At 39.4% G+C, this 22,634-nt stretch overlaps 3 protein-coding genes across 4 annotated transcripts in view; 2 read left to right on the top strand and 1 right to left on the bottom strand.

Annotated features, from left to right (window-relative positions):
* The window catches only part of LOC109721791, a 23,497-nt gene continuing 1,952 nt past the window's right edge, over positions 1,090–22,634 (bottom strand). Inside the window, exons 2-4 of one of the 2 annotated variants that reach the window (XM_020249579.1) lie at positions 2,467–2,840; positions 2,185–2,374; positions 1,090–2,053 (exon numbers count right to left, since the gene is read on the bottom strand). In XM_020249579.1, coding sequence (XP_020105168.1) covers positions 1,509–2,053; positions 2,185–2,374; positions 2,467–2,787 — 1,056 coding nt within the window. In that variant the 5' untranslated portion in view covers positions 2,788–2,840 and the 3' untranslated portion in view covers positions 1,090–1,508. Of the gene's footprint in view, positions 2,054–2,184; positions 2,375–2,466; positions 5,066–22,634 lie in introns of those variants that run through there. The other variant, XM_020249578.1, reaches the window with a different exon arrangement.
* LOC109721792 (histone H2A variant 1) lies at positions 16,241–19,037 on the top strand. The gene is made up of 3 exons (XM_020249581.1): positions 16,241–16,385; positions 16,550–16,673; positions 18,420–19,037. Exons 2-3 carry the CDS (start codon positions 16,566–16,568, stop codon positions 18,714–18,716), a joined length of 405 nt encoding a protein of 134 aa, XP_020105170.1. The 5' UTR covers positions 16,241–16,385; positions 16,550–16,565; the 3' UTR covers positions 18,717–19,037.
* Positions 19,184–21,576, top strand: LOC109721793 (probable histone H2A variant 3). Its single transcript, XM_020249582.1, has 3 exons — positions 19,184–19,611; positions 19,761–19,901; positions 20,680–21,576. The coding sequence occupies exons 2-3, from the start codon at positions 19,794–19,796 to the stop codon at positions 20,974–20,976; spliced, it is 405 nt and encodes a 134-aa protein (XP_020105171.1). The 5' UTR covers positions 19,184–19,611; positions 19,761–19,793; the 3' UTR covers positions 20,977–21,576.

Raw genomic sequence — 22,634 nt, 5'->3', positions numbered from 1 at the left:
TTTTAATAAAGATCTCTCTTCTAAGAACATCTCACCATATATTACTTTTCCCTCCATTCCAGAATTATAATAATAATAATAATAATAATAATAATTCTTTTTATGTGGCGAGACGGAGTTGGATGCTCACAACCACTACGCTTGTGGTGTTGATATATTAAGACGATTTTGTTAAAAAAAAAGAAAAAGGAAAGAAAAAAAGAAAAAGTTGGGAGAGAAATAATCACGCGATTTCTATGGATTCGTTTACGCCCAGGAACACCGCCTGTTATCCATCCACTTCAATTATTTTATTTCTAAGTAATTAAAAGCAGCGCCCTCTTCGAAACAACATAGAATAGAATAAGAATAAAATAAAATAGTATAGTATCATCCAATGACGTAATTCCTTTTGCTATATTAATCATAATTTCTGTCGCTGCTACGGAATTTGTTAAAATGTGTTCAAAGTGAATACATAGTTTATTGCAGCAGGTAAAGAGAGTTTCTCTTTTCTTTTCTTTTCTTTTTTATTTATTTTTTTTTTGTGTTTCAGTTTTGATTAGTATTCCATCATCAAATTAAAACCAGCCCACAGCTTTCTCCACCCGAGAAGAGTCTACTACAACCATAATAAGGAAAAGATAAACCGCCATGGACGGGCAAAAGATCGGTTGAAGCAGGGACTGTGATAACGCTACCAAGTTCAAGACTAGTCACGACTCGTGAGCACAAGGAAATAATAAGTTGGAAACCGAATTAAGTGAACCCAAAATGAAGCAAGTAGAGCATGTGTTACGGACTAGGAAGTATGATGATGAAAATAAACTATTTAATTTGGCTCCTCTTTCTAGGACCAAAAGTAAGAGGGAAGCAGGATGATGAAATAAATGGGTTATTATAATGGAAGAGCGGAGAGAGAGAGAGAGAGAGAGACCTTTATTATTACCGAAGAGTCCTGGAGTGACTGTTTCCCTTCAAGGAACCGCCACTGGGGTAGGCATGAAAGCACGAGCGCATTAATTAAACAACATTGCCCCGAGATTACTACTAACCATCATTTATTTATCCACTAGAAAAGAGAAAAAAAAAACAATAATAATAATAGTGTAATAATAACGGAAAATGAAACTATGGATGAGTACCAGTTGATAGACAGATTATTCATTATTATTATTACAAAAACAAAAAAGGAAAAAAAAAGGGAGGAAAAAAAAAGAAGAAAAAAGGCAGAACTATTTGTTACAGTGATTTTATTATATCTTGTTGCTGCTATTTCCAAGCTCTATATGGGACTATAGGACTATTCAAATCGAGCGGAGTCTCTCCTTCAAAGAAAAGAAAGCCCGAAAACAAAAAGGGAAAAAGTATAATAAACCAAAAAGAAAAGTAGTAAAATTTTTTCTCTTTTCGCATATCTTAAATTTCCTCTTAAAAACGGAAAGGAAAGAAACAGAAAACTCGAAAATAGAAAAATAAAGCTATTAATATAAATATATAAAAAAAAAGAAGACAAAAATCCGGAGAGATCAGGGGATGTCCCGAAGCACGGACGCCAGTCCGGTGACGACCTTCGCCCCGCGCCGCGCCGCCTCTTCCTTCGGCTTCACCTCCGGCGGCTCCCACGGCGCCGTAGCGTGCTCCTCCTCGTCATCCCCCTCCTCCTCAGCCTCGATGATCAAGGGTGGTTGTGGTTGTTGCTGATGCTGCTGCTGCTGTGGAGGTGGTGGAGGTGGAGGTGGAGGGGATGTGGGAGGGGATGAGGGAGGAGTGGTACAATAGGTGCGGTCGAAGGGGGAGAGCCATTTGGAGCGCATGTACTCGGGGTTGCGCCAGGGGGGGAAGTGGAGGCCCTTCTTGCGGAGGCTCATCTTTGCCGCCTCGGAGGCGACGGCCACGATCTGCTGGAGCCGGTCGCCCTTCCCGACGAAGATGGACGGCAGGGATTGGAGCACCGCGCGGTAGCTCTTCGTCGACCGCGCGATCTCGAACTCCGACCTGAAGTCCACGTCCACGATCAGCCGCTCCTCCCCCGCGCCGCCCCTCACCACGACGTCCACGTACTCGTACTCCCCTGTTCCAAACGCACAAAAAAAAAAAAAATTAACCATTGCGTTTTCGGATGCGCGGGGACCGAAAAGAAGAGGGTTAAAAAAAAAAAGAAGGAAGAAAGGTAGGTAGGTAGGTAGGTAGGTAGGTAGGTACCGGCGGGGAAGGAGGGGGTTTTGTCCCAGCGGGAGCGGCAGACGGCGGCGTCGTAGCCCGCGGAGCGGAGGCCGTCGGTGACGAGGCGGCGGAGCTCGTCCTTTCGCCTGCAGCTCTTGTGCTTCTCCGCGATGCTCGAAACGTCGGCTAGGAGGTTCCTCTCCGCCACGCTCGTGCACACCGCCAAACCCTGGGTTTTGATTCCGACGAAATTTATTTAAGGGTCTAATGGGATGCTGATAATTGAGCTCAGGGGTGGGTTGTTTCATTGCTTGTTGTTACCTTGATGACCTCGTCGCAGGTGCCGTGGAAGCAGTTGCAGCGGCTGCGGCCGCACCGCGAGGGCTTCTCGGTGTCCTCCATGAAGCTCCGCACCATCTTGTCGAGGCACACGGAGCTCGGCTCGTGATCGAACCCGTCCCGATCCCTCTCCCTCCCGTCTCCGGCGCCGGGGAGCCTCTCCGCGGAGGAGTTCCGGAGCACGCCGGGGAACTGCCGCTCGAAGAGGCGCTTCAGCCGCGATTTCGGGGCGGGCTTCGCGTGATCGGCGGCTCGGATCGCCCCGTTCGGATCGATCGGCTGGATCTTCATAGGAAACGGCATGATTCCTACACCGAAAAACCCAAAGGCTTCGCTCTCTCTCTCTCTCTCTCTCTCTTCAGCTCAAAGAATAGAATGGGGAGACCGACCGCTACCACTCCATTTCTAGCCCCAAAACCCTGAGAAACACTAAATACACGATCGGAGGGGATCGGGAAATCGAGGCAGAGATGGCGCAATCGGAGATCGAATGCGAGAGGATCGATCAGATCGCTAGCTAGATTATTCCCGAAAGCCTATTAGTCCTACGAACCCTACTTCGATTACTACTATATCGGGCGGAATTTAAAGCGACAGCTTAAAAAAAAAAAAAAAAAAAAATCAAAATCGGGACAAAGGAATCGATTGCGAAAAGAGGAAAGGCGAAGGCTTCGATCGCGGAAGAGAAGTCATTACGCCATCAACACGCCATCCTCCTCCGCTGCGATCGCTTTCATCGGAATCAGAAACCGACGATCCATGGAAGGGTTCCTCTCCTCCCAGCTACGCAGCGCCCGCGCGCGCGCGAGAGGGAGAGAGAGAGAGAGAGAGAGAGAGAGAGAGAGAGGAAGAGAGAGGGGGAAAAGGAATGGGAATCGCTTCCGATCCTCGAAAAGCGAGTAGCTTTTCGTTGCAGCGGGGGAGGGGTTCCTCGCGTGAAGTCGTGTTGGAGAAGGAAAATTTAGATGCTTTGGCTTCTCTTCAATTCGAGATTGGGGTAGCGAGCTTCGGTGAGAGGGGAGGGGAGGGGAGGGGATGGGATGGGACGGGACGATGAAGGGAAGAAGCGGGGAGGGGGGTTTTAAAGGAGGGGAAAAATAATGGGGTACGCCGGGGGGTTGTGAAGGCCCTGTGGGCTGTGGGGGGGTAGAGGGAGTGAAAATGCTGACTAGCTTCGGACCGTCGGACGTGGCAGTCCGACGTGGCGTGGATTATCCTTAACCGTATCGTGGTATCAGTTGCTTGTGCTTACACTAGGCTCCGATCTCCACACGTGGCGTTAACGGACGTTCGGCGCGCAGGCTCACGGAGGAGATTGTATGTCCGCTTTTGCCCTCGGTTGGTTGCCCGGAATTACGCGCCAATGCCATGACACCGAGAGCGGATTTACTACGGCGACGTGTCGTGGCATATCCGTAAATTAAGGCATATTCCGTGTCCAGAGCAGGGAGAGGGAAAAAGGAAGGACGCGACTAATTATTCCTTTCCAGTTCCTTTCCTCGCTAACTTGTGATGACCGATTTTTTTGGCCGAGCCCAAAGGCATGGGGAGATGGGTCGGGCCCCCATTAGCGGCTTCGATTGCACCACGTGTCTCATGTCGAGGCGAATCTACTCGCTCCTTTCTACACCATACCAAAAGCTGAAAAATCTCAAATTTTGTTATAATAAATAAAATGCCACAAATTGGCATTGATTATTATATATAGTATATTATATACAGACACTAAAATATGGGGTCATATACTTCAAACCCGATGCAAAAATTTACATGCGAATCTGACCACAGTTTGCCTTCCACACGAATCTGAGCCCCAATCCTACTTTCGTTTAATCAGAAGTAGAATTATTCTTTTTGATCTCTCGAATTAGGTGTTCTGAACTGCATAGTCAAGAGTTGCGATAATTTGTTCAACCAGATAAGACCCCAAAGCCAAATCCAACAATATACACACAGTTGTCCCATGCAGTGTGTATTTATCTAACTCCTTAAAAATCCTACTTCTTCTAAAAGTATTTTCCTAAAAACTATCTAATCTCTCTTCCGTGCTTCAATTCCGAAACCTAGACCAAACTCCACCCACGATTACGATACAACAATAATAAACAATAATAATCAGGGTGCCCTGATTTATACGCCAAAATTGCTAAAGCAGTTTTAAATTAATTCGATTGAATTAACATCATACGAATCCAACCGGTGAGTCACCGTATGCCCAGTCTAATACGCAAGGTAGGATTGGTAAGTAGCGCATGACATTCCAAATCTATACCCATTAGGCATGTCTGGAAAAATAGACAGGACCATAGCATATTTCGATTATTAATAGAGAGAAGGTAGCCCCACCCAATTAAATGACGAAAGCTTCTACTCAAGCATTGCTTGCCGCGGAATCAGGCTTATTACTATCAAAGGAGGAAGTTAACCAATTCCTCAAGGAAAATGTCTTGATCAAGTCATCTCTCAGCTCGTCCTTATCCTCCCTCACAATTATTATGCGCATAATTTAATGCAACAACGATTAGACTTGAGATTTAAAACATAACATAAATAATAATGAGAAGAAAGAATGTGGAGAGAGAGAGAGAGAGAGAGAGAGAGAGAGAGAGAGAGAGAGAGAGTTAATCATACATTTATATTGAGATCGTCAACAAAACCTACAGATTTAATCCCCTTAAAAATATTAGTTAACCAAAAACTTTTTAGGAAGCATAAATTCGATTTCGTTAGGTCCAATTCTATAGAAATCTAAGATATATAGAAAGAATTCTGGTACAAACTCGGGTACTTCTAGCTAACTGTCAGGTGAAATGTTCAAGCTGAGAACAAAATTTTGCCAACCAACAAATAATTGTTGGAATTTTTAAAACGACAAGCCACACACTATCTGATTATGCCTCCCTATATGTCTAATAGGTAACAAACTCAGAAAACATATTCACCACAATTAAGAACAGATAATATACGAAAAATAATTTTCAACAATGAATAGGCATAGAAAAAAAGGATTTAGAAAAGCACTTCCATTATACTCGATAGTAGTAATGGTAGAGGAAAGAACTATTCAAAGTGAAGTAGAATACCCCCAATTAATTGGAGGGCCCCAATTTTTGAAATGATGCGTGGCTATTTAGAGGTACAGGTGGCTACTCTCACCATCTATATTCATCTTTTGATATATCATCATTTAAGGTAAGCAGTTTAATGTTACACTCGCAATGATTCAAGTTGTCGAAACACATGTAACTTTCTAAAGGGCATCCAGACCCACAAAAAGAAAAGAGAAAACGAAATGAAATCTCCCTGTTCTGCATTAGCTGCAACTTAAGTAGGGTAGATCAAGTCGACAGCTAAATCAAATCTCAAGCCCCACTATTTTCCATTTTGAAACATCAAAAGGATGATCCGAATTAATAAAAATAAATAAATAAATAAATGAAAAAAAGAGAAAGCTTTATCGAGGCTAGTCGGTGTATTCATTTCTGGGTAAGCAGCTTTGTAAAGACCTTAAGCACATCTTGGGGCACTACTAAAGCAGAGCAAGTCCTTTAATTAGGAAACCTTTTACGGTTGGGGCTGATAAGAAGGCCATGATGGTGGGCCCCCATAGTTAGGTGGTAAGTCCTACTCAACTGGGGCCCACTAGAGGCTTCTTCCCTTATTTCAAGCTCTGCTTTATCGGCTTCCCTCATGCTTCCCAGCGGAAAGCTGAAGTGCATTGCTCATGTTATCGACTGCAAGTAACTGCATGGTGGTATTGAGTGGTCATGGGAATCTCGAAGAAGGGAGGATGGTCCCAAAGGTTAGGTGGTAGAGTTCACGGGCTCACTACTTACTATTGCCATGGCCCATGAGTAAGGACACCTGATAAAGACGGTGGGGAGAAAAATAAATGGATCCGAGTACCATTCAAAGAGGAAAGCCAATGATTCTATGGGTGTTATGGCTTTACTTTTCTTTAGGTTTTTGCCCCAGAAGAAAGTTTCTTCAAAAAATAGAAAAACAAAAAGTAAGTAAAAAAATAATAATAATAGTTGAGGTGTTGATGGTCTTATTATCTAACAAGATAATTCTGAAGAGAGCAAAATATTGATAGTGGCATGCGGCAACACATAATTTTCGCAACTTGGAATTTAAAGAAATTATTAAGCGCATACTATTTTAAACAACTCTAAATAAACTAACTTAGATTAATACTAAGGAAAATGAGATAGCAAGGCTAACAATCGAGCTGGAAATCAGATGAAATCGGTCCTGACATATATAATATCATCTTACTAGGGACGCGACAGTTTAAGAGGGGTGAATTGACTATTGACCTAAACAATACTTGAGCAATAAAATTCCAAATAAACAGAAATGAGCAGTAGCCCAAGAAAAATTATATTAATATCTAAGCGCAGTCCAAAAGAATATATATATATAGAGAGAGAGAGAAAGAGACAGAGTGAGTCCGGCTGTTACACAAAAGCACAAACGCCTCCGTACTATCAAGTTATTTTTAATACTGCGTCTCTCAAATTGCTGATCAACTCTGTTAGACTTGACCTACACTATTAAAAGTATTTGAAAACTAAATTTTATAATTTTTTGACATTATTTATCTATTAACGAATAGCCAAAAAATGAACAATTAAAACTAAAAATTTTATAAAAAAATAATAATAATAAATTTGAATTTAAGATTAGAGACATTGATCTTACCCTAAATATTGAAAATAATTTTTTATAAAAATTTCATCAGATTTGAATTATTTTATACCGTTGAATTCACAAATGTATCATATCGACCATTAAAATTATCAATTTTGAAATATTTTTTATCACTAACCAAATAATGTTGAAAGATTATAAAATTTAGTTTCCAAATATTTTCAATAATTCAAATCAAGTCTAGCGGAACCGATCTTTGATTTGAAAGCCACATTATTGAAAACAACTTGGTAACATGAAGGCCTCAGTGCTGCCAATAGTTTAGTAGCCTAGCTCTACACACACACACACACACACACACACACACACACACACATAAAGTTCGGCTTATTCAGTTTTAGAAGCATAGTAGCTTCTGTGCTATCAAGTCATTTTCGATACTGGAATTTTGAAATCGATAATCTGTTTCGATATCGTTTACTGATTTGAAAGTTCCAGTATCGAAAACGACTTTATAGCACGTATACCATCGTACTTTTAAAAACACCCAAGTCAGCATATTTGGTGCTTTTGAGAGTATTCTAGCTCAATTATATATATATATATATATATATATATATAGAGAGAGAGAGAGAGAGAGAATTAGGCTGGAATACTATTAATAGTAAAACACACTTTTTGCTATCAAAGTTTTAACCCTTGGATGAAAAATTATAGGATCAAGATGATATTAGTCGATTAAAGTTGAGTGGTCCCCCTAGGGTTGAGTGGTCCCCACTGGGTTATAATATTTAATCCAATGTTTAGAAAAAATGAAAAGAGTTAATCCAAAGACTAAAAAACTGGAGCCAACAATGAAATTTTGCGACTAATAGTAGTCCAGTCCAACTCTCTCTCTCTCTCTCTCTCTCTCTCTCTCTCTCTCTCTCTCTCTCTCTCTCTCTCTCTTCTCTATATATAATATAATATATATATAGAGAGAGAGAGAGAGAGAGAGAGAGTTGAGCTGGAATGCTATTAGTAGCAAACGGGCTCCGTTGCCACCAATTTATTTTCGATGATGGATCTTCCAAATCGACGATCAGTAGCGTTGAATATGATTTATACCACTTGAAGCATTTAAAAACTAAATTTTATACTTTTTCGATACTATTCTCTTGATAGACACAAAAATGAACGACTAAAAATAAATATCCTTTAAAAAATGATGATAGAAATTTTGTAATCAAAATCAAGATAATAGATCTCGTTTTAAATAGTTTAAAAAATTTTCTAATTAAAATTCAATTGATTTGGTTATTTTTACACCGTTAAACCAGAAAACGCCTTCTATTGACCATTAAAATTATAAATTTTGAAACACTTTGATCATTAGATCAAATGATGTCGACAAGATTTAAAATTTGATTTCTAAATATTTTAAGAGGTATAGATTTTGTTCAACAGTGCTGATCGTTGATTTGGAGGCTCCATCATCGAAAAACAACTCTGAAGGCAACGAAGCCAGTTTACAATTGATAATATTTCAGCTCAACTCTCTATATATAGAGAGATAGTCCGGCTACTATACTATCAATAGCACCAAGCGCTTGGTGCTTCCAAATTTTTCGTTGTTAGATCTATCCATTTGACCATTCCGTCCGTTAAATTATACTATTCAACCAACCATCTACTCAACCACACGTCTCTTCATCCAAGGGCCGAAAGCCTAATAGCACTAATAATTTGATGCTACTAATAATATAGTACCCTAGTTCTATATATATATATATAGAGAGAGTTTTGCTAGAATACTATTGGTAGTAAACGGCTCGGTCTACTACCGATTTGTTTTCGATGATAGGGCTTCCAAATTGATGATCGGCACCGTTAAACATGATCTAAACTATTTAAACTATTTAAAAATCAAATTTCACACATTTTCGATATTGTTCTCTGGTCCATCAAGTGAACAGAAAAATGAATGGCTGAAAATGAATATCCTTCAAAAAGTGATGATACAATTTTTATATTTGAGATCTAGAGTCTAGATCTTATTTTAAATAGTTTAAAAAAAATTTTTTAACAAAAATTTAGTTGATTTAAACTCTTCTATACCGTTAAACGAGCAAACGCACCATATCGGCCATTAAAATTATAAATTTTGTGACCCTTTGATCGTTCCGTTAGTGATACCAAAAAATCATAAAATTTGATTTCTAGATAATTTAAATGGTCTAGATCATGTTCAACGAGCCGATCGTCGATTTGAAAGTTCTATCATCAAAAACAAATCGGTAATAAATCGAGAAGTTTACTACCGATAGTAGCCCAGTCAAACTCTATAACAATAATAATAATAATAATAATAATAATAATAATAATTCATTAATTGTTGGCAAGAAAAAAAAGATGGTAAACAGATCATGCGACAGAACAATCACAGACAATAAAAAGACTGATACGTCAAATCCATAGATGATATATTGATGTACATGGACCCAGTGGGGAGTTAATAATAATTTCCATCAAGCAGCATATAATTAAGCAGGTAAAGAAAAATTCTACTTACTTTTTTAATAAAGAATACAGAGAGAAGTCACAAAATATGGAGAAAATAAAGGTTAAATTCCATTACTAATCGAGCAACTTCTCTATCCAACCTTTTTTTATTTAGGTACTTCCCTACTGGAAAGCGAAAATAACGATTTTAAAACAAGTAAACAAATCTACCTGAAGTGGGAATATATTCAATTTAAAGTCCTACAGACTAGGGAGTGAACATGACGCTTGTTCATTCCCTGTCATGTAGTACCCAACAAAAATTTCCAATCAATTTCATAACTCAAAATTTTGATCTAGGTGAAAGCAAGCTTCTTTATGCACCAAAGTGTAAGCTTCTTCATGCACTAGTGTTTTTTAACAAACAAGCTACAATAGTTATGCCATGTTCATACCATATACAGAGTGGAAGTTTTTACAAGTTACTATAGTCACGGGTATCATTAAAGTAAAAAGATACCTTAGATCTGGAAAATCATCAAGATAATCTGAAGCGGCAAATGGATTGAAGTTACAAATGAAGCACCTTTATATCATGACATTTATGTGAATTATTTCATAATATGTGTCTAGGATAGGCACTTGGACTACATAAATCAATAAGGTAGCATATGTTATAGTAGCATGCCCAACAGCATGCACTTACAGTTTCGACAGATAAAAGTTATAGGTTTCCTCAGATAAAATAACCGAAGATCTCAACTTTGGTATTTAACAATCCGAGTATTAAGAACAAAAATGAAAAACAGCAAAATTGAAGTATTGTCCAACAATTTATCAAGCTTATCCACCTCTGAAGACGTTCTTTTGTCATAACTGCTAGGTTACCTAGGTCACATCAGTACAAATGCGGAAGCATACTGTTTTAATAAGATTGGTAATACCCTAGATGCTGAAGCATACTGTTTTAATAGATTGGTTACCAAACAACTAGAAATAATAACAGGTAGGTAAGAATTATTTCTCCATTGGCAAGACACCTTATGAGGCTCCATCAGCTTTAGACTAATATATCTGGAGACATAGGTTTAGAATATAATACTTCAGTATTATCTATTATTGCTCTTTCAACAAGAAATTGTTCGTAGTCTTGCTGATAGGTCTGGAATGATTTAGGAGGAGGATTTTATCACAATATTTTGTATGGAGATTTAACAAGCATAAACTAAAAATTTCTGTTTTGCAAGACTTACTTCGTTGTTGTTATAATTATCAGAAAAAATTGTCGTTATAATTATCAGAAAAACAATGGGAGGATCTTCTAGTTACATCATTACCTCACTGTTCTCAATCAATAAATTCAGTAAAACAGGCATGCAAAAACAGACCAGGCAGGAGAGAGAAAAAGAGAGTAAAATGTCACAAAAAATATGAATAGCAACCATCTCTTCAGAATGCAAGAAAAAAAAAATCTATTAAATAATGCAGATCACAAAAGGTAATCACAAAATAAAAGAAAAGAAAAGCCATAATAACACTTCCTTAATTATTTACTTTAAAACATAGTAGACAAATACAAAGATGACCTAACAGGACATGGATACCATGAATAAAGAAATAGAAGCATGGCTGCGAAGAGAAAATGTGCAAAAGTTTGGAACCACAAAAGAGCTCATCTAAGTGTATTTACAGGTACATTTGAGATGTTCATTAAAACGCATTTCAAACAAGATAATCATTCAAAAAGCATTATAATGAATCGTTTCCTCCAGCCAAGGGTTTTACACATTCATGGTTTATAATTTTATTGAGAAACTAATTGCAATAGACAGGTGACTAACATGGTGAGGGTAAATTTCTGCATATATATTATAATAAATCTGTCACTATTCTCTGAACTTCCGCAAAATTGCAATCAGGTCGCTAAACTCTTTCATTAAATAGCTGAATACTGATCGTAGCTTTTTTTGATAATTTTCTAGATGCATTTACCATTCAAAATTCCTAACATCTGTTAACGACCAGGAATTCTGGATTCTTATCTCTAGCTTCCTTCACATAGAGGACACGTCCAGATAAAATGGATTTTGGACAGATTTCGAGCAATGGCACCACAAAACTTAAAGAAATATTATGGATCAACCTGCTTAAATGAATAAAATAGGGAGCAGATGATAATTTGTCGAAAGTTTAGGAACAATGAGTACGTGGAGCTCCATATAAGGGCATGAAAAGTATAAAAAAGAAGATCCTTTTGTCTCTTGTACGGACAACAAGAAGTTATCACTTATGTAAGTAACTCCACAAGCATCCATAATATCTATTAAAAAACAACTTCTGTTAGTTATAAGATCATCGGAAATATCCATTCTCTGGCAGCTCTATCTAATTGATCTATTAAACCTTAAGTTTCTGTTAAGAATTTAATCTCTGAGAAATTAATCAACTTTCTACCATTGTTTATTGATACTAAATGGTGTCTACTTTCTTATTGGTGTATTACCAACCTATCTTATTGGGTAAAGAGTATGACAACACTACCCACCCACTTTTCTTTTTCTTGTGAGAAAGCAGCAAATGCTTTTCCCTTTTGTGAATCATTATATCTTTTGCTTTGAAGAAACAGGGGATTAACAGGGTTCTTTTTATTGATTGATGGAGACATAAAGAAAAAGGATATTGAGTGATGCAATACGATTTGGTCCCAGCACTCTCCTAGGATTTGATTGACATTTTCGCCCTTAACCTATGTTCCCTCAATTAGATGGTTGGCATTTCCAACTAGGTCATAACAGAATGGTGATACTAGGGCCACCTTAGGTAGTGCATCTGGTTTATTCTTTCCTTGTTCTTGCCTTCAAGCACAGATTAATAGATTGAATGGGCCAACATATGGCAACCTGTTTACAATGTGTAAAACTAGGGTTTGCAATTGACAACAAAAGACAAAAACTAACTAGCAACTCTTATGGCTTCACTGTCTATTCTGCATCCCGGGTGCATCATAAGCTAACCAAAAATAGCAAGGATGGAGGAAAAGAGGTGGAAAAAAGAAAGCAGTACTAACAAGGTCTAAGCGAATTAATTTCTGCAAGCACTTAAGAACTTCATATGCTTTGTGTTACGATGAGTGATAATGAACCAACAGCTAATTGCTTAATGAACCAAAAATTTCCTTATTTAGGAAAGACTTAAAATGAAGGGACATACAAAGCGAGGAGCCCAACAAACTAAACGAGACTTTCTAGGACATACCAAATAACTTTATGTCATACAATGTAGAGACCAAATGGACGACACAAGGCCTCTAGAACTACAGAAAAAGGAAAAAAAAAATCATATATTATTCCAGTTCACTGCAAGACTAGAATCATCAAGGAATTAGGAGAGTCATATGCACAACACCTTGTTACAAGAAAAACTAGGACTTCTGCCAAATCAAACCCACAGAAAAGACCTTTAATTGTTGTGCAATTCACAAAATTAAAAGGACCACAGAAGGAAGATCCTAGCTATGACGTTGCATCACAAGGTAAACTACAGTTACTGCTAAGCTCATATCCCTGTCTAGGTTGGAGCATCCTAAAATTATCACAGCAGTAAAAACTTCTAGACCTTTAATTGGTGTGCAATTCACAAAATCAATAGGACCACAGAAAGATGATCCTAGCTATGAGGTTGCATCACAAGGTAAACTGCAGTTACTGCTAAGCTCATACCTCTGTCTAGGTTGGAGCATCCTAAAATTATCACAGCAGTAAAAACTTCTAGATGGTGAGGAATTCAGAAAGTGAGGGAGACTAAGTTTGATAAGGTACTTTAATAAAAAAAAAAACCTTGCATATGAAGCACTGGAACAGCGAAAGTGATGGAAAAAAAGAACTAAAAGCAATTCGGTTTAATTATATCATGATAGATGAGCAGACTTGCACATCTTTTATTGGATCAAGAATGAAATGTAAAAGAATCCTTCCACAAGTAATTGATGAAGAATTGAGTACAAAAAAGAGGAGTGAAGGAAGCAATAAAACAAGGAGAATTTTAAGCCGGATAGATTACATAGGACAGAGAGTAGTATAATTAGACTTCTGGGTTTCACACAGACATCCATGAGGTCAAGGATCAATTTCATGACTAGCTGTCAACCTGCTATCAAACCTTTAAAGATTAACCTCTAACTGCTAGTCAAGGAAACTATAGAAGAGAAGGACTTGCCAATGAAATTACAAGATCATTTGACAGAGAGAGTTGTATACCTTACTTGTGGTTGTTTAAGTGTGGAAAGACTGTAGAGCAATGCCCTAAAATTCTTTGAGACATGAAATATGCTAGATGGAAGGGGAAAAAAAAAGAAAGCTTTTGATTTAAAAGTTCCCATTATCTTATAGCCTCAATTGAGCCAAAATGTTTTTTTTTGAGAGAGAGAATGGTAGCATGCTACCCGCTTTGTTCTTTTTTTTTTTTAAGAAATGAACTTAGCTGGTAATATAAAGCAACTAGGCTTCGAACTTGGGACCTCGGATACCAACCATCAAGTCCTTTGCCACTTGCACTATAAACGGTCGGTGAGCTAAGATGTTAATTAAACTCAAATCTACAGGTCAAGACCGCAGAAACAAAAAAAAAGATAAACTAGAATTGTCTTAAATTGTTTGTTAAAAATAAGGCTTGAAACGATTAATAAAGAAAGGCCTCAACCTATTCGGGAGAGTGACATACTTGGAAGGATAAGGGAAGGTTTCACAACAGAAGTAAATGAAGCAGTTTTTCATAGTAGACTAACAATAATCCCATATACTTAAATACAGGTAGGAAATACATCCCTATAGAAAGCATAATAGATAAAATTATGTATCGCCTCTCCAATAGAGAACTATATATCTATTAATATGAATACGATTAATCATCTTTTCTTCCTTCTATTTCCGTTCAAAGAATAACTATCAGAAAAAAAGGGGAAAAGGCAAGCTATGTTATAAGAAGAAAAGAAGAATATAATACCAATGAAAATAAAGTTGAATGAAATGAAGAATCCACTTTTCCCGTTTTGTTAATATTGTTTATACTTGTTCTTTTCCCTCCCTCTGGCTATTGTCAAGTGATGTTATCCATCTTCCAGTTCAATCCAACTTATCACCTTTTATTTTGAAGTGCCATTATGATTCAAAGCTAACAGGTCTAAATAAAATATATCAAACAGGGGAAGGAATACTACCAATTCCGACCGAAGGTCTGAACCTCGTATGTGATCACAGCTGGGTTCAATTCAAACTTGGGCACCTTCACCTATCACAATATTCTAGTCTGGGCCGCTTCACAAAAGAAGGGCACGGGCACTTCACTATTGCATATAATGCAGGTTTTATGGCCTGCCAACCTGATTTACATGAGATTGACCAAGTAATTATTGATAGAATAACTCGGAATTAGCATTAGAAGTTTGAGAAAAAAAAATACTTCCACATTTTTCTTCCTTGAAGTTTGTTAAAAATTTTCTAATAGTTGCACAGAGTGAGATTCCATTTAACAGCTCAACTTATTGAAGTCAACAAAGTCGCAATGTTGTAGAATTGACATATTACGTCCTAGAGGTATCGCAACTTCAAAAGCATTCTTACTGTAAAACTCATCGTTCTGAGTAAGATATAAAGAAACACTTGAGGAGATTAAGCCACTCACCGTACATATGCTCAATCAAATGGCATTGTAGAATCTAAAACCTGAATAGATCGAGTAAACCATACATTAACAGCCGTAATCAACGAGTTGAATGGTGTATATATATGCCCCAATTAGTTATCCCCTACCACTCCAAACTCCAACCGAGAATGCATGCACACTAAAATCATTTAGATGGTCAAAAACAGCACAAAAAAAAAAAAAAGAGAAAACGAACTAAAATCTAGCCGAGTTCTTTTATCCGCTAAACCATATCCACATACTAAAACCATCGATACGAGATCGAGTTATCACATGCTCGAAACGGCACTGGATTAAAACGAGATTAAGCATACTTATCTGGGAAACTGAAGACGCTTTCGTAGGGATCGTGATCTACATTCTCTCCTTCCCCCAATATTTCCGCGGTTTCTCTAGAGCGGCACGAGAAAGCACGAAGACGATAGTAAACGCGAAAGGGAATCGAGAGACGAGAGGGATAGGCTTGAGTTCTAGGGTTTCTCACGAACAATTAGGTCTAGGGTTCTGGGAAGGGGAGAGGCGATGAGTGGGTCGCGATGGAGACGGAGGTGGAGACGATCGGGAGAGAGGAACGCGGAACGAGCGGTTGCGTGAGCTACGAGCGGAAGCTCGTGAGTGTTAAGAGGCTGACATGTGGGCCTTAAATATGGGCCCCGGAGAGAGGGGCACGTGTCGGCCCATAAATCTCCCTTGAATTAGAATTCTAATGGGCCGGGTTGGACATACCCAATAGTCGACTATATCAGGCCAATATTAGACCATAATAATGGGCCTAGCCGTTATGGGGCCAAAATTCGGCTTGGCTTGGCAGGCCATTGTTGGGCTTACCTAATGCAGTCCAATAACCCGCAGATCAAGCATCACTCGGGTTCCCACTATATACCCCTCCCATTTTCCATATATCATGTCTAAGCATAACAAACATAGCAACAAACATTAGGGTAAGCTTTGGGGTTAGATTTGGAAGAAGACTCCTCTTGCGTCCTCAATATAAACGCGGAATCCCCATTCCCCATCCCCAAGCCCAAATCGAAACCCCTTGCTGGATTCGAAGGAGCCAAAAAGAGGTACTCTTCCCTCCTACCCCGCTTGTCCATTTCCGCTTCTCCTTTCGATTAGGGTTTCTTTTGCCTCTCGAGTTCAGATGACTTCCCCAGTTTTCTGGGTATGGAGCCACAGTATAGGTTGATTTTATTTTGGTGATCGACGAGTTTGAGCAATCGATTTTTAGGGAAGCGGGAGATACTATGGCGGGTAAAGGAGGGAAGGGGCTTTTGGCGGCGAAGACGACGGCTGCGAACAAGGACAAGGAGAAGAAGAAGCCAGTTTCCAGATCCTCCCGAGCCGGTTTGCAGGTAATCCTGTTAATTTCTTCTTTCCAAGTAATCTGCAGGTGTGATGTTTCACAGTTTGTATTTGCTTCTGCGTAATCGTCTTAAATCCTTTTTGAATTGTAACATGAGCTCCTTAATAGTTTCGAATTTGTGTTATGCATAGATGGATTGTAATTTTGCATTGAAGAGGTAGTGGGAGAACAGATCTATTCAGTATTTCTGGGAAGGTAAATGTAATCATAACCTGTTTGGCTCTGTTTCTGCTCCTGCTTTCAATAGCAGTAGCCTCTAGCAGAGCGCTTAGCAAAGAGAGGGGGAAAAAAAAAATCTAGAATTTCTGCTGGATTGTAGAGTCAAAATGAAATTTTGAGCCCCTCAAAAGTAGAAGCTCTTGTTTGGCGCTTTTGATTTTGGTCGAGAAAGAAGTTTTTTTGAGAGAAAGGTAGCACACTACCTGCTTCATTTTCATAAAGTGGTTGAATTAAGCTACATAGAGTGAGGCAGCCGAGGCCTCAAGAAAGCGAAAAGTCAGGAGAAAAAAATAACTACAAAAGAAGAACCTGGTACAGAAAAAGAGACAGTAACAAAAAAAGCAACAAAAAACGAAGGGTGTGACTCACACCAGCTGTTTGAGTTAATTGATTGAGAAAGAAGTTAATTGAAACGAAGGGTGTGACTCACACAGCAACAAAGTGGTCGAGAAAGAAGTTGTTTGAGTTAATTGATTGCAGTGCTTCTTTTAATAGAATTACTTAGACAATAATTCATCAAACAACACTATACTTATGCAAGGCACAGCAGGCCCAAGTAGACCCTCACTCATAGTGACTATAAAGAGAGTCATAGTAAAAAAATGAAAGAAGTTGCTAGTTATGAGGAGTGATTTCATAGTTCATCTCTACACCAATTGTTCCTCGAAATTTGGTTTTTCGAATCCACTGCAATGTTATCTGGCTGCGTGCAAATTCTGTGAAGAAATGAGATTTTAATTACTCTTCTGAAACTACAACATATACTCTCTGCAACAGTTTTTTTTTCTCCTCCCTGTTATTATACCATCAGGTACCTATTTTCTAATTGTTTGATGTGTTAGCTCTAAAATGGAATGTGATTGGTGACACTTGTGGAACGAGGTTTGAAGAAATTGCTGAAACATATTTCAATATTTGTGCTCTTGCATGTTGGTTCTGTGATTTTCTGTTCCTCACCAGTTGAACATACAACAGAGTGAAGTTAAATAAGCAATTTATCTTCTTTTCTTTTCTTTTCTGTTTTTTTGAAGTTCCAAAAGTCCAGTCCTGTATGGTGGATCCTCCAGCCAGTGAACTTGCAAATTGTTGCTTAATTGTCTACCAAAATTGATGAGCTTTGCATGCAAATACCAATATTTAGATGTATATGTTTTAAGTTTAGCTGAGTAATGCTTTTCACTGTCGCTTAATGTAGCTGTACGTTCAACTTGGGACTTTTTTGGGTACTTCCATATAGATAGGTCACTCGAATTATGCCATGTCAATATGGTGTTTCTCCTGCTGTTTGTAAACTAGGTTTAGATTTTATGGCAAAATTTTACTAAAATTTGGTTACTAGAGTTTTGATTGCATTACCATGTTTTCCTAGGTGGTTTACCATTAGAGAAAACTGAAAACGTTTGGCCACTTTTCAGTTAGTTTTTTGTCATTCATATTTAAGTGTCAATGCCAGAAAATTTTTGTAATTGCTTCTGAACTTCCTAATGCCTTTTTTTTTTCCCTCCAAATTGTATAGTTCCCTGTCGGTCGGATCCATCGGCAGTTGAAATCCAGGATAGCAGCACATGGTCGTGTTGGGGCCACCGCAGCGGTTTACTCAGCAGCAATTCTAGAGTATTTGACGGCAGAGGTATTGGAACTGGCCGGAAATGCAAGCAAGGACCTTAAGGTGAAGCGAATTACTCCCCGCCACCTTCAGTTGGCTATCCGCGGGGACGAGGAGCTCGACACCCTCATCAAGGGCACCATCGCTGGGGGCGGTGTCATCCCCCACATCCACAAGTCCCTCATTAACAAGTCCACCAAGGAATGAAGATGATGACCATTAAAAGGTGAAACTGCCTAAATTACAGGGATTGTTATATTATTTAGTACTAGCTGTGATTCTGTTAATTCGTCGGTTGTTATTAACTAGAACAATAAAAGTAGTAGCAGTAGTCTGTTGGATTTAACTAGGTCGAGTAATTGAAAGTCCATGTTGTTTGCAGAAAATATTTGCTAAGATAGTATCTCGCAACGCATTGCTATGTAATCTAATTCAAGCTCCCTGATGGAACAGTGTTCGCAGTTTGCGGTTGTATTTTTTTTTTTTTCTCTCTTCTGTATTGTATTCTGGTGGTTTACTGTTGCTGGATTTCTTCGACTGGCTCTGTACTGTTCTAATCTATCGGCAAAATGATCCTACTGATTTGGCCAAGTCTATTCGGCTCGCCGCGCTCAGGTATGCTGCGGTTAGCGAGCCCTATAGAACGCTTTATATCGAAAGCCCAAGCGGTAGCAGGCCCTGAGTTGGATTGCAAATATAACTTCATTGGGTATTGCAAGGAAATTGTGTTATAATATAATAATGAATTAGTTATTATATTATTCGTTTGATTGGCCCTACCGGAAAAATGTATCTTTGTATGCTTTTGCTCTCAATTCTATTTTAGTTACTAGTCTTTGATGGACCTCAACATCAAACGGTGGGTTGGTTTAATTACGACTAAAGCCCATCTTTCTCTCTGCTATTTCCGCCAAATTGGAGGGTTATTTTGGCACATGATCTAACTTTCAAAAGCCTCTCCACGCCTCCTCTGAAAGTAACCGCCATTTTCCGTCCAACCAAGTCCCAAACTTGCCCTCTAAGAAATTTCAAATCCGACCCCATTCTCTCCTACTCTGCATTCTCAGCGCTTCTCTTCCCCGATCCCTCCCCGCTCCCCAAGGTATCTTTCTCTCTCTTGGATCTCTCTTCTTCTTCTTATCGATCTGTGTTAGAGTTTCTATGGACATGCCTTTCACATAGGTGTCTCCCTTTCGTCGTACTCGGCTAACAAGGGTTTTCTCTCTCATTTTTTGTTCCTCCTCTGCTTAGGGTTCGAGCTTTGAAGCGCGAGGTTGCGGAGAGATGGCGGGGAAAGGAGGAAAGGAGCTTTTGGCTTCAAAGGCCACCGCGGCGAACAAGGACAAGGGGAAAAAGAAGCCGGTGTCGCGCTCCTCGCTTGCCGGTCTCCAGGTGAACGCTTCTTCCCCTAGCCCTTGCTTCTCGTTTCTATTTTTACCTATCTCCTTTTGGTGCCTGTTGATGTCGCAGTATGATTAGGGATGCAAACTGATCAAAGCTCTGGATTTTGGGGTTCCTGGCGTATCCATCCTCTTATTAATCTGATAATCGATTAGGTTCCACCACGAATATCCAGATTTGACCACAATCTGAGCCTTGCGTTTCTGTTTTTTGAATGCATGAATTTATATCCAATTCAAATTCGGATATGTTAAGCGATTGAAGCTGACTTTAGTAGCATGCTTGATACTGTCGTGTGTGATTTTTATAACGGTTGCTGGATTATCAAGCACATCTAGTCATATGTTACCTGTCGGCTATATAAATTGCCTTGACTCACCAAATTGAGTTGGGAAGTAGCTTTTTGCACTGCTATTTATTTTTGGCAGAGTATCATTAGTAAAGCATAATAGAGCAGCACCAGAAGAGAATGGCAGCTAGCTACTAAATTGTTGCCCTAACATATCTGTCTACTTAACATTGCCTTAAAATTTTTTCGCAATTATGCATTCCTAGATTAAGTGGGAGACGCATATACATGGTGTATTGTTTCGGATGATCAGGATCCTGTATTTGTGTTTCCTCCTTTTGTTCTTGTAAATTTGCCTGCCTTTTATGATTGGTATATTAATATAGCTTTTTTTTTTATTTCCCTCTCTCCGACCCAAAATTTTGTGCAATGTTTTGCTCAACTTCTACAATTCCTGTATGGTGTTGCATCTATATGTAGTTCCCTGTTGGCCGGATTCACCGTCAGCTAAAATCAAGGATCTCGGCGAGCGGGCGTGTAGGAGCCACGGCAGCCATGTACTGGGCAGCAATCTTAGAGTATCTAACAGCCGAAGTGTTGGAGCTGGCGGGGAATGCAAGCAAAGACCTTAAGGTGAAGCGCATCACACCCCGCCACCTTCAGTTGGCCATTCGCGGGGATGAGGAGCTCGACGGTCTCATCAAGGGGACCATTGCCGGCGGCAGTGTTATCCCGCACATCCACAAGTCCCTCATTAACAAGTCCTCCAAGGAGTGAACGTTCTCTACTGCTCACACGAAGCAATTATGTGTATCTATTTTCTCTATTTCGTCGTGAACGAGTAGGTTGTTTATGGGGGACTAAATGGAATGTTATTAGTAGGTGTAGTTACTTACACTAGGACTGAGATTTGTGCTCTTAGTAGGTGTAGTTACTTGTATTACGACACTGCAGGTTGTAACTGTTTATAATTGTGCTAAAATTATATGTAGATCAGCTCAGCTTGCTTGGAGTAAAGTTCTTGCAGTGATGAAGTTATGACACTGCAGGTCGTAACTGTTTAGTGCTGCATACTGCAGTGATATTTCTGAAGTAAACACGAAGTTGACTGGTGAGTTGGTTATTATGTGCACAAATGGGCGTGGTTTGTGGTGAAGTTTGGCGGATTCTTTTCAGGACGTACCCACAAACATGGGCTGAATGGAGTATTCGACGAATTGGCCCACAAACATGGGCGGGAATCTTTTTCCAATTTTCACAGAGTTAGATTTTGTTTTATTGAATTATTACAAATCAACATAGGATTTAGAGTATTGTCGTATCTTAAACTCAGTCAGTATTTATGCAGCAAAACCAATTTCCTACCCTTTTCCGGTCCTTCCTCGTTTTAATGTAGAAAAAAATATTTTCCTCGCAGACGGTATTAAACTCTAACGACGTTCACTCTTTTTACTAATTGGCGCTCTGAGCAGTTGAAGAGTCTATGGAACTACAACACAACACAACACAAAACATATATTATGGATAAGTTGCTGAGGTAGATTTTTGTGTTTTTTTTTTTTTTTGGAAAACGATGATGATGCGTTCGGATTGTTTAACTGTCAGAGTTAATTAATAATAATACTTCGTCACCCCGGCAGCAAGTCTGGTCAATGGGGACGACTGGCCCTGCCATTACTCCGCGCACCAGAACTCGAAAGAAGTCCCTTTTGACTCACTTGACCGCCTCGTCGTGCTGACGTCACGCAGACCAATTATGAGCTACCTCGTATTTCGCGCCAAATTTTTTCTCTTTTTTTCCGTGCGCCAAAATCTCTTTCCCCCTCACGCTTCTCCGCCCATAGTTAGTTAATTCGCGTTTAATACGTGAATTAAATTGGCGATTTTTTTACATACGAATTAAACGGAGATTTTCGTATTTTTTTCAAAAAATCGGAAAAAAACGTGATTTTTTCCTCAAAAATCATTATTCGCGAATTATTCGCGATTCGCGAATAATTCGCCCAAAAAATCGGCGATCGCGGTCGCGGACTCGCGGCCGAGGGTCGCGTCGTCGCCGGCTCTCCGCTCGTGTCGTCGCTGCTCTCGTGGCCGCTCGCGTTGTCGCCGCTCGCATCGTCGTCGTCCTCCGCCGCTCTCGCCGGCGCCGGGAGCAAGGCCGCGGCAGCGGATCCCATCTCCTCGCCGGATGCCGTTTTGGGAAAGTTGAAGTTGAACAGTAATTTTTGCGGGGCTTTTTGGGAGCATGGAGATGCGCGGTCCACGAGGCTATTTCAGCCTCGTGGACCGCATGAGGGGGAGGTCCACAGTGGACCTCCCTCTCATATATATATATATATATACTAGTTGAATGTACGTGCAAATACACGTAACAATTAATTATTATAATATATTTCAAACCAATATAAATGTGTACATTATATAAATCCAAAATT

The sequence above is a fragment of the Ananas comosus genome, linkage group 15 (genome assembly GCF_001540865.1).
Source record: "Ananas comosus cultivar F153 linkage group 15, ASM154086v1, whole genome shotgun sequence".
Classification (NCBI taxonomy): Eukaryota; Viridiplantae; Streptophyta; class Magnoliopsida; order Poales; family Bromeliaceae; genus Ananas; species Ananas comosus.
The sequence above is the reverse complement of the archived record's forward strand: the minus strand, read 5'-3'. Positions and strand labels throughout refer to the sequence as shown.

Bases quoted from the DNA above. Each gene is read 5' to 3' on its own strand.
- LOC109721793 (XM_020249582.1), top strand. From the start codon at position 19,794: ATGGCGGGGAAAGGAGGAAAGGAGCTTTTGGCTTCAAAGGCCACCGCG. The intron at 19,902-20,679 runs GTGAACGCTTCT...ATCTATATGTAG, and splicing joins CCTCGCTTGCCGGTCTCCAG to TTCCCTGTTGGCCGGATTCA.
- LOC109721792 (XM_020249581.1), top strand. From the start codon at position 16,566: ATGGCGGGTAAAGGAGGGAAGGGGCTTTTGGCGGCGAAGACGACGGCT. The intron at 16,674-18,419 runs GTAATCCTGTTA...CAAATTGTATAG, and splicing joins CCTCCCGAGCCGGTTTGCAG to TTCCCTGTCGGTCGGATCCA.